Here is a 12,302-nt window from a genome sequence, read left to right on the forward strand (position 1 = left end):
TAAGAACTACACCATTTTATAAAATATGAGTGATTACTATTGATTTACAGTATATTAAAATTTTATCAAGTGTTTTGGACATTTTATATAATCGATAATACTATATTCCCCTCTAAGATGTAGTCAAGTAGATACAGGCTATACTGTGGCATGAAAAGAAAAGACTCAGGCAGAGTATGCCTACCTCAAATTTGTACTTAAATACAGTAGGTTAGTTAAGTAAATCTAGTTAGTTACTTTCCACCACTGACTTTCCCTTCTCTAATTTCATAGGGATGTTGCACTTTTATTTATTCCCTTATTTTTCATTTGGTAGATGGTGACATGTCAGGCTAAGTTAGACATAATTTTAGAAAACATAATCTATTACTATTTATTGAAGAACATTAAGTTAATTAATAGTAGTTAGAATAGTTAGTTAATAGTTAATCAACTACACCATGTTTTGGATAATGTATATAATAATTATACAATATTCATTATTATTTATATACAGTATTTCCCCATGAGATGTAGTGGAAGTAGAAATACATACAGTGTTATGAAAAGAAACAAATCAAGTAATGTACTTCAAATTTGCACTTAAATACAGTGGGTTAAATTTAAATAGTTACTTTCTACCACTGACTTTTCCCTCACCACATTTCAGTGGGAAACAGTGTACTTTAATTGATTTAAAGGTAGTTAGGTTAAAATGTATGTAATTTTAGAAGATATTATGGATTACTATTGAATGACAATAGGCCTATATCAGGTTTATGCCGTGTATACTATGTTTCAGATATTATAAATAATTATTATTTATTACTGATTATTTACAATATACCCCTTTGAGATGTGATAAGTAGAAATATACCATGGCTTAAAAAGAGAAGACTCAAGTATCAAGTAAGGTACCTAAAATTTGTGCTTAAGTACAGTGAGTAAATTTAGTTAGTTACAGTCGGCCTTTTTTTTTTTTTTTTTTAACTTTCATTATGTTTTTTGGGGGTGTTTTTTTAGTGACATTGCAGGCTAAGATTTATGCAATATTCTATTGATTGATTGATACTGATTTGCGGTATATTAAGTTTATATCAACTATATTGTGTTTTGGACATGGTATACTATATCTATTATTAATTATATAATAATTTCCTTTGACGTGTGGGGTAGAAATACATGAAAAGAAAAGAAAGAAAAGTACCCTCAAATTTGTACACTGGTAGTACTTATACAAATGTTAGTCACTTTCCACCACTGATTTTCCCAATACATTTCAGGCTGCAGATTAAGATTAAGTTAGTGACTAATCAAACATTTCCCATAATTGAGCAATAGCTTTGCTTCTTTAGAACCTTCTTGCTTGATAAACACTCACATCTTCAATATGCCTCAAGTTTGTTTAACTTTTAACTTAAAGTCTCTTGAGATATATTATCTCTGGGGATTTTTGTTAATTATTAGTCACATCCAAGCCTTAATTGAGAATCTCAGAGTTGATATAAATCCTCCAGAGCTACAGAAGACATTATACAACTATTATACAACAAGGGCTGTGTAGTACTCCCCAGACTATTAAACCGATTCATGTCACGATTACCTTCATGTGTAAAATTTGTGGCATAGCCCTTAACGTAAATATTTTTCATGGAGAACTTCTACCTGCAATTTACTTTTTACATTGTGCTACTGCTGTTTTTGCTTAAGATAGCCTATCTGAGTACTTCTCACACATATGCAGCAAAAGTAGAAAAAGAATGTAAGACATTTACAAAAACACTTTATTTCTCTGTAACACGTTTCCCTTCAGAGAGATGTGAGTCAGCCATTAGCCCCAGTCCATTCCCTTTAACTTAACAAAATACTATTCACAAAATACTATCCAAAGTGCCTTTACATGGGGAAAACAGACTGGGATAATGCAGCTTGTAAGCAGGTGTGCTTTAGATATGACATGATGACAACAATAAAATAATACTGGCAGGCACTTCTGTCATTTGAGGTATGCACAAAACAAATAAAACAAACAGCATCATAGACTCGTGTTTAAAGGCATTTGCCGGCTGTGTGCAGGTAGTTGAGCGATGGGCTCTGTGCACAGTGCAGTGCCCAGGCCTTTGGATCGGTGTGGTCTACTGGTGGAGCATGCTGTCGGGTTTGGGATAGCCAAACAGCTCAAAGTCTGGTTCGTACAGCTTGTACAGTTCTCTCCTCATTGCCATGGGAATCTGTCTAAACCAGTCTCTTTCCCAGCTGGCTGCTGTGCGGTTCCGAGCCCCTGAGGGGAAACGTATCAGATGATCCACCTCCAAAAGCTTCAGCAGATGCTCCGCGTCCGTTTCCAGGGTTTCTAATCGTCCAATGAAGTCATACTTCACCTGGCATGGATGGCACAGACGGTACACCTGAAACACACAACAAGCAGGTCTTCAGTTTTTTTGTGACTTTGTAATACCTGTTTGTACTGTGTGTGTGTGTGTCTCTGTCTGTGTGTCTTGGCATACATGAAAAGCAAGTCACACAATGTGACTTCTGGTCTGTTTATTACCCAAAATGTTTTTGGCTAAACTGCCCTCCTCAATTATCATATGAATAGCAGAGGTAGAAAATAAAGAGCACATGAAATAGTAACACATGAAGTAAAAAGTAAAAAAAAAAAAACAAACAAGAAGATAACTGACAAATAGCGGCAGGACAATTTAAGTATTTCACTGCTGGAAAGATGGTCTTTTCATAAAACTGGGCTGTGGTTGCAGGAAGAAAGTACAAATGCTTTTGAAATTGATGCTACATGACAAGAAAAAAAGGAAAAAGGTTGTGGCATTTTCCTTTTGCTAAAGAAGCAGAAAACCTACAACTACCACAATGCACTGTGCTGCTCTCGCTGGCTGATGAAGTACTGCGAGCTTGTCCATTTTGATACAGGAGACAATATGTGGGCCAGCTGGTAACAAGCAGTCTTAAAGTTCAACAGTAAGTTAAAATATGTTTCTAAAAACATTTGATATGAGAAAGAGGCACCGCAGTAACAGAATATGGTTTATATTTGAGTACCACTGTTTAAAGTTAAATCTAAATTTGAGAAAGCGTGTATCTCTCTTGAGCCGCTTCTGTACTCTTGGTGTACATGGTAGTGGCCATATGAAAATGTTAATGCTGATAAATCCCAGCATGTACACTAAGGTAAGATTTGTGTCCAACTGTTGGATGCAGTTGAACAGCAAAACAACACAAAAAAGGAGCTTCTCACAGTTACAAAAAGGAGAAAGTCACAGCTCCAACAACAGCTGACAAAACGTAACAGTAGATCACACATACAGATAGAAAGATAATGGTTTTGTCTATCTGTAAAATATTCAAATTGAAATTGGCCAAGGGTCCAGTGGCACTTGAATCTTTTCTCATTATGACACATCAATTTCTGTATATCAACTGACAAAATAGTGCAATGTCAACATTAGTATACTATGTATGCTTCATAGAATTACTGTAGAAGACTATATAGTATAAATTGAGACACACCACTCACAAAGTGAGATTTTGTCTTTGGCATTAGCAAGAATTCCTTGTTATACTGGTATTTTAAAACAATGTGGAAGTGGAACTGAACCCACAGAAGGGGAGAGTGAGCACACTGCAATCTCACGAAATGCAATCATCTCAGAAATAAGGTTACTCTTACACTGGTGTGTGAGATAAATACCTGCCGCCAGTGTTCGTTGAAGATACTCTCCCTCTCCGTCTCTGGATCCAGCAGGTATGTGATAAACTGCTGAAATGTCGGTTTGATTCCAGCTGCAAACGCCTCAGCCGCTCTCTCAGGCAAACTGCCTGACACATTGCCATAACGACGCAGCATGACAGAACCAAACTGCTTGTAGAAGTCCTCATTTGGCCTTAAAACACAAACAAATGCATGCATTTCAAGAATGATAGGACTGCTGTCCTATAATTGAACCCCACTCCTCAGCCTCGCCCTCGACTCAAACACTGCCACAGTCACACACCCACTCTGAGTCGCACCATGACAGACACACACCTTCCAAACTTGTTCCTGAAGGCCGAGATTAGACGGACAAAAGGGTCTCGTACAAACAGAAACTTGGTGTAGTGCTGGAGCTTGAGTGCCATCAGGTGGCGAGAGAGAGAACCATAATGGCGCCAAAACCTGGTGAAAGACAAACAACACACAACACCATGAGCGCAGATCTCGAGTGTTCAGACTGAAATGCTTCTGAGTAACAGTTGTGCAGTCTCGTGCAACACTGAAAATATTTGGTGATGTTACTTAAAGACTTAAAAACAAAGCCAGATCAGCCCTTACAGCTGTCTGTGGTATTTTCTGATAAAAAACAACTTTTGTCATATCTGCTGAAACTGTCACTATATACACGTGGTGTAAAAGTACCATCATGACTGACCTAAAAATCGTATTCCAGAAGTAAGGAATCATGCTTGTTTGGTACAAACCCCAGCAAAAATAGTTCCTCATCATCATATTTTTTTCAGTGAAAATGAAATGCAAAAACTACCATTCCCACTAAAATCAAGACTTACATTGCAATCTCTGTCAACATAATTACAGCATGAGTTTCTGTGCATATCATGAAGTCATAACAAAGTCAATCACAGTTTCTAAAGCAGCTCATGTCGATCGCTGCTCGTGAACTGCAGTCAAACTGTCAAACTAGGCAGCGCTGATGAAATATGGGTCAAGATTGTGTTACTGCATTTCCTTTTTCTTGCCTCATATGTATTCAGAAACATATTTTAATGTACTGAGTAAGTGTAAAATGAGAAAGTTGCTCCGGACGGTGGGGGTTGTGGCTCAACTATATTTTCAACATGGCGGCCAGGTCTGTGAGCTGCATTGGATTCCAGCAAATGCAATTAGAGGCAGCAGGAGGAGGAGGGGCATCATTTTTCTCACTGACTATCTGCCTCATGTAATACGGTGGTGACATTTTCAGTTAAGACAGAGAGTTACTTTTATTAAAGCTTCCAACTGTAGCTATTAGAGGAAAAATGTTTTTTGTACATCAGTGCATATACAAAACCTTATGTTTAGATACTCGTATCCAAACAGACGGCTCCTGAGAGGCAGAGAAAGGTCCGTCTGTGCCGCAGCAGCAGCAGCAGTCCCCCCGCCTGTCGTTTCCACTCTCCTCTTCCAAGTGTCAACTCAATAAATAACTCCTTTAGCCCACGGATAGTTTCTCAAACACAGTTTCAGCATAACTGAATATCTAAGTGTAGAGCTGTCTAAAAAAGAAAAGCATGGAGGTCTTTTTATTAATGGCCCTTTGAAAAGAAGTAGAGGGAGAATTGCTAAAAAGAGAATAATTTACAAATCGTGTTTTCTTAAGTTTCTTTAGTTCTGCCTTGACAACCTGATTTATTGGTTGAATTCTCTTTGTTGTCATCGTGAGATGGAGGTGTGTGGTTTGTTTGGCATTCCAGTCTTGTTTAGACACATTTTTTAGTCTCTGTTTTCCATGTTGACTTGTTGGAGAGATTTTTACCGTGTTGTTAAAGAAATTATAGAGGGGGCTTGGTTACTCTGAAGGAATTTGGTTTGTGAAGGCTATGTGCTTTCTTGAAAAGTCATTGTTTTGTCCTGCAACACTGTTCAATGTTTACTGTTGTTGTTGCCCAAATATACCAAGTACAACATAAAATGCTCTTGTTAAGTAGAAAAATAATTAATTTATTGTACAAGTAATACTTGATGCCTCTGCATATAGGTAGCACTCCACATTTTTGCTTGAATGTATATCAAAGGCTGAAGGATCTGTTTCATCCTGTATGCTGCCCATTATTGACATAATTTACATTTTTGTAATGTCATTCTTAATTTTTCTTCAGAAACTGAGGCTTGCCTGGAGGAAGCATTACAGGGGAACACCGTAAATTTAGAATTTCAGCATGTTACTTCCATGGCCTAGGAAAGTTTTATAAATATTTGTGAACAAAAGCCAGAAACCAGAGAAGAAAGTCTTGCTATAGACCCAATGAGCTTTATTCTACTGTAGTGTTTCCAGTTCTGAAACATAAAATGTTTCTATATATTCAGAGCACTCTTCTGGCTGCTCTCGCTGTCATCGAGAACAACTTTCATAATTTTTGTCGGTATAGCTGCTCCAGACATAATACTCTGTGACATCACAAATTTGAGTTTTTGCACTCTAATGTTTGGATTCAGTAGAGAGTTGTTCACGTTTACTAATATTTTTGCACTGTCGTAGATCATAGGAATAACGTATGAATTTTGAAAATGGGCATAGTTTCCCTTTAAGTCCATCATTAGGGCTCCTTGACAGTCTGAGATCTGAATTAACAGTCAGAGACCCCTTAGTTGACTAAGACTCCTTCAAGTTGAGTTTTTTTCTTCCTGTAAGCATGCAGCGTACTTCCAGGGAAATTCTGGTCCAAAATTTAGCTGAAGAGTGAGCGCTCGTCAATTTCAGTACAGTGCCTGCTCTCCAGTACAGGCAGCTGCAGACACTGACGCAGCTTCCCGGACGACCCGTCAGGCTCAGAGATAACGCTCTCTTCCACCTTCTGCTTAGGAGTGGAAAATTAAGAGCTCACAGCAATTTAATAGGACACCATCTCCAGCTTTTCTTTGTTATTCAATGTCAACAAAAAATGTTGCTGCAGATTTCTGATCTATTGTTAGTGCAGTTAGCTTGTTTACTTTAATATCTGATTTTAAGTCACCCTGAACGTTGTGCCAAACCCTGTTCAAACTCTCAAACACTACATGGAAAAAAGGCTGAATAGTCAAATATTCGTATTGAACAGCCCAATCTGATTCCACTGACATCATTTTGCGTTGGGTACAGCCCTACATATCATGCAAGGATGATTTAAAGAAGCTCAGCTCAGAAGTATGTTAAATCGGTACCATTTTTTACGGCTGACTTCATGGGCTCTAATGTCAATGTTTTTAGATTTTAAAAAAAAGTATTCAATAACATTAAGCAAATTATAGAGATTAAAGAGATTTAGTAATTCTCCACCCACTTACTTAGGGATATGCTTTAAAATGAATTATTCAAAAAATATTGCAGTGTTATTTCCAAGTGGCTAGTCAGAAACTTCCTCGGGGCTGAGACGGAGCTGGAAGGATTTGGATTTATGAGCGTATTCCAGGCTGTGGCTAACACCTATACATAAAATATGAATTTAATGGAAAAGTTCTCGTCAATTTGTCTCTGTGAGTATTTACATATCTGTGTGTGTGTGTGTGTGTGTGTGTGTGTGTGTGTGTGTGTCGTACTTGGCAAAAGTTAGGTGTAGAGAGGAGTTGTGTACGAGGTCAGGAGGTACAGCCTCTGGGTCAGTGAAAGGTTTTCCTGAGGAGGGCGAGATCAGAGACTGAGATAGAACCACCATCACTCTCTTCCAGTTGGTGCACGCCACCTGAACAGAGAACAACGGAGGGAAAGAAAAAGGAAAAACAAGATGTTCAGACAGACAAGAGGGACCATGAACACATGTGGGTATGTACATGTGTTTTGACCAGTTCCAAAACTCTAGAAACTCGATTTTTTTTGTCTTTCTTGCTTTTTTTCTTACACTTACATCCAAACACAGTGAATTAGCTCACCACCCACACGCATAACACCGCCCGCATGTTCACAAAAATACACACAGACAAACACACACCTTGGGAACATAGCAGTAGATAATCTGGTGAGTGTCATCCACTATCAGATGATCCAGTTCCCTGTTGGGGATCTGCTCAAATGCTCGAGTCCTTCCAGGGAATTCAACAGCGTCCTTTCCTGAACAAACATCCATGATCCTCTGTTTCCTTGCCTCCTGCTCCCTATCATCCACAGCAGTAATACTCCTCTCCTCCTCATCCTCCCTGGTTTCCTCCTTCCTCTGTTCTTGTTTTTCCACCCCCTCCTCCTCTGTATGCTCCCCAGCTGCTTCCGCTGTCTCCTCGGGGACCAGTGTTGTAGTGGGAGCAGTAGTGGGGATGATGAAGCGAGAACTGGTCAGGGCTCTGCTGGTGGATGTAGAGTGTAAGGGCCCAGTAGTTGTCCGAGGGTGAAGCGACTCGTGTTTGGGGTCCTGCAGCGGGTAGAGGTTGAAGCCCCCGACGTCGTCCCAGTACACGATGATCAGCAGAATCATAAACAAAGACCCCAGAATGAACGCCATCCGTAGACCACGCCATGTTCCCATGATTGCACTTATTCAAGAGCCGTGATTGGTGAAGAAAAGAGGAAGAGGTTATCTTAGCTCCATGGTGACTGTCTATCGCGGAAGGACACACTTCCTGCTTGCTGGCTGCAACTAAAAGAAACAGGAAATGTAACTGAGACCCCGGTTCCGCTTTTACACTTTAAATGAAGTAAAAGGATTAATTAACAACAAACTGATTCATTCTTAGGAAATCAAAGATAATGTGGCATCTTCAGTGGCTCAGCTTCACAAAACACGTACTGGGGTTCACCAGTGTACATATAACATAAGTACACTTACTATGTTTGTACTATGAAGAGCGAAATATCACATTTTATCATCTAATACACTTATTTCACTCCCTGGCTGAAGACACACAAAATACATAATGATCTAATAAATCATGATCTATTGTTACAGTTTGAACTACCCAGTAGTTAAAAAAATAGTTAAAATTAGATCCAGTCTGACCAACTTTTGAAAGAAGAAATGGCAAACATTTTCTTTGAACAAATAAAGGTTAAATTCATGACAAGTAAAATACACCCTTGCTAAACTCAATACACTTAGTAGTTTTGCTGCTAACGCCTTTCTTGATCTTGTATGACCTGTTGTTTGCGGTGGCCAATGCAAACTTTAACTGTAAAATATGCTGTTTTAGTGACGTTAAACATGGGTTTACTTGTACTACTGTTACACCAAATTATAACTTTTTTTTAATCATTCCATTATTTCTACTTGAGGCCACAGTTGGCACTGTTCATCATAAACTGATTGGACTCATTTTAGCACTTCAGTAATTATAATCCATTCATAAAAAATTCAGAGACCTTTCTATAGCCTATAAATACTTTTGATATTTTAGGTATATTTTTACCGTTTTTGTACTTAAATTTATTTATATTTAAATTTATATGACATTATGAATGCAGGACTTTGATTTGTAAAGGAGTTTATAATGGGTCTTGCTAAGATCTCCAAACTTCACCCACTACTGGAGTTCCCTGTTTTTGTTCAAAATAAAATTATACCGATATAAGCAGGTCCTTGTATTTAAACTGAAACAATTCTTGATAAGTGTATTTAGACCTCATATGTTATTAAAGAAAGAGTAGATTAAATTCCAAGCATTTTTCATTCAGTTTTCAGCATGGAGGTGGATGAGCCGGTGGCTATAAACCAACAGTGCTAACAGTGCTAACAGTGCTAACAACAGCATCAGTGCTTACAGAGCTAGTAGTGTTAACCTGGGGGTAGAGGGCGGGTGTTACGCTTCTGCAATGACACTGTGGGTCGGGACAGCATTTTCAGCTGTAACCGCTGTAAGATTGCAGTGCAGGGTAGCATTAATTAGCCTGCCATTGGAAAACAGCCTCAACATGCACACGCCACTGTCTACCTTACCACAACAAAGAACAGAGAAGCTCAGATTACGAAATATTCAGAGGAAGTGGGACTTCATTTTCTGCTCAGCATGCCATTACTCCACTATATGTGTCCGTGGGAAAAAAATTCCAACATAGTGTCCGAAATCTTGTTTGGTTTTCCCTATATAGTGCATTATTTAATACACACTACATAATAAATAGTGAGTGAGTGACTGAGGGGACGGTTTCAAACACAGCTTATGAGTGGCCTGGTTGCCAAGGCAACAACAAGCAGCGGCTCTACTTTTCTTACATTCAACGGTTAGGTTAAAACAATAAAAATCAAGATGGCACAAAGTAAACTGAAATGAAATTTAAAAAAAATACAGACATTAAACCTTACACATTATTCAGCTGACTGCCTCACGCATGTATTGTCAGATAAATTTCACAAAACAGCCATTGGGGCATGAGGGCTATCATCAGTGGCTTATAATAATTTCAAGGATGCTAATAATAGTATGTGAGAGCCTATAGTGACATTTTCATGCACCAGAAACAAACATAATAAGCAGTATAAGTCAGCTGACATTTTATGTCTCATAGCGTTAAACACAGAGTGTGAACTCAATGTGATGGGTGCTGTTTTCACTGAAAAAATGCAGAATTAATTGGTGAGTGGGTGGTGTTTATAAATGCCAACACAGTGAATAACACATTAAAGAGTGTGAGCACAGGCTTGGAGCTTACTGTATGAGGAAAACCATTATGTAGGTCTGGTTAACAATTTAATATATAGGCTATCATATATAGACGATCTGCAGAATTTCATCATAATGATGTGATCTCTTTGGGTTATTGTTCTACACTTTTAATCATTTTTAATAGCTCGATAATTTTAAATGCTTATTTTTGTTTGGTTTTGTGTATGAACATTTTAAGAACAATGTAAAAAAACATAAATAAATAAAAAAAAGCTTAAAAAATCTACTCATGTAAAGGTCTGTTATTTTATAATAACAGTTACTCAAGTTGTAAAAGTTGGTATGAAAAAAATGTAAGCTAATGATAACATCACTTTCAAAAAGATAACTGCATTTTGATCATATGCAGGACTGTGACTTGTAGGCTACTGCAATACTTTTATATTTGGGTATTTTTACCTTTAGCTTAATCCAACTTGTGATGGTCATTAGTCATAATGTTTTACATACCAGATCTTTAACTGAATAGTTTTTAAAGTAGGCCTATGTGCTATAAATGGTTTTGACAGGTGTGAATTTGCCCAGGGGCCGTGGGAACCTCAGGCTCTGCACAGGGCACTCAACTGTCACAGAGGCGTGAACAAACGGGGCCGTGGGGGTGGAGGCAGCTTCAGTCCAGTGCATGCTGCAGGGTTTACACCCCTTATTGTCTGCCCCATAAAACATCTGCTGTCGGGGGAAAATAGTGGAAAAAGTGACGGCCATAATAAAACCAGAAAAAAAAAAATCCAGACTCAAAGACAACAAAACAGAAAGTCTTAGGCCTACTGCTCATATTTTTAGAAAATTATTGTTTTTTCTGTGGTGTGTCTTTCCACTAGGTTTTAAATCTAAACTCCACGTTGGCTGGAGGGACCTATTTTAAGAGATTAACATCCACAAACTCGAGTCAGACGAGTCTTGGCACGCGCTGTACTTACACACACACGTGCGCACAGAGGCGCAAAAGAGAGGAAAAAGACATTCAAATTTTCCTATGTGAACTTTAATGTGTCTGTGGAGCTCCATGGCAAGTTTGCGGAGTAAATTTTTATATCACTTGGGTTTTACGTCTTTTTAAAATGATGGGTATTTAAAAGGGGATACAAACTGTTTAATTTGAGTTAATATTTTCCTTTTTCGCAGGGAACTTTATATCACCTCCTGCCAATCCTCGATCGGAAAACAACCTTAATTTATACAGCACACAGGTTACAATGTGCCCTTTCACCGGCAGCACCGGACACTGTCTCTCTCTCATTAAAACGGACTTTTACTCCACATGCAGCAGCCGACGACAAAAAGACTGAACTTATTTTCCTCAAATGTCTGCTCCTGTTTTTCTCCACACAAACTCCCTCATCATGCTCCCTCTGAGGTGTAAAGAAAGCCCGGTTCTGTTCCCTTTATGCCCTTCACACCGGGAGCATCACGGCGACAATTAAGCCAGTCTGAGCATGAATCTGTCTGTCTGAGAAAAATGCCACAGATGACCGGAATCTTTTGTTTTCTCTTACCCGGCTGATGAGCTCCATGGTGCCGGTCGGACAGCCCTTTGTCGCCTGCTCGGTGTGTCCGTCAGCCCGGTGATGAGACCGCCGGGTGGGCACGACAGGACTGTGGCGGTCTGCTCTCTCCAGAATGAAGCAAAATCTCGCGATATTCGGAAAACCGTCCCCTCCACCCATTCCTCCTCACACTCTCGTTTTACACACACACACACACACACACACACACACACACACACACACACACACACACACACACACACCACATGCTGCCGGACTAAACCTATGAAACCATAAACCCGTTCACGCCTATGGCACTGGTTTCCAAAATAAGGTCTTGGGACCTGAAGACGACCTCAGAAGGGGGACAAAAAGATCAAAAAGATTAAAAGTTATGCAATACATAAATTAAAATAACAATGGTTGGTCAAATCATTAGATACTTGACAAAGACATTGTAAAAAGAAATATTTAAAAATCAGTAAGTAGAATGAAAATGAGAT

The 12,302-nt window shown here is 38.8% G+C and overlaps 1 protein-coding gene across 1 annotated transcript; it reads right to left on the reverse strand.

The window, feature by feature from the left end:
• Positions 1-1,742: 1,742 nt before the first annotated feature.
• Positions 1,743-11,988, reverse strand: LOC121942524 (carbohydrate sulfotransferase 12-like). The gene is made up of 6 exons (XM_042485750.2): positions 11,809-11,988; positions 7,654-8,292; positions 7,265-7,407; positions 4,022-4,150; positions 3,686-3,878; positions 1,743-2,387 (listed from the first exon to the last, which is right to left on the reverse strand). Exons 2-6 carry the CDS (start codon positions 8,179-8,181, stop codon positions 2,115-2,117), a joined length of 1,266 nt encoding a protein of 421 aa, XP_042341684.1. The 5' UTR covers positions 8,182-8,292; positions 11,809-11,988; the 3' UTR covers positions 1,743-2,114.
• Between the last annotated feature and the right edge of the window lie 314 nt (positions 11,989-12,302).

Source organism: Plectropomus leopardus, chromosome 3, assembly GCF_026936395.1.
Source record: "Plectropomus leopardus strain MGB_pleo_1.0 chromosome 3, ASM2693639v1, whole genome shotgun sequence".
Taxonomy (NCBI): Eukaryota; Metazoa; Chordata; class Actinopteri; order Perciformes; family Serranidae; genus Plectropomus; species Plectropomus leopardus.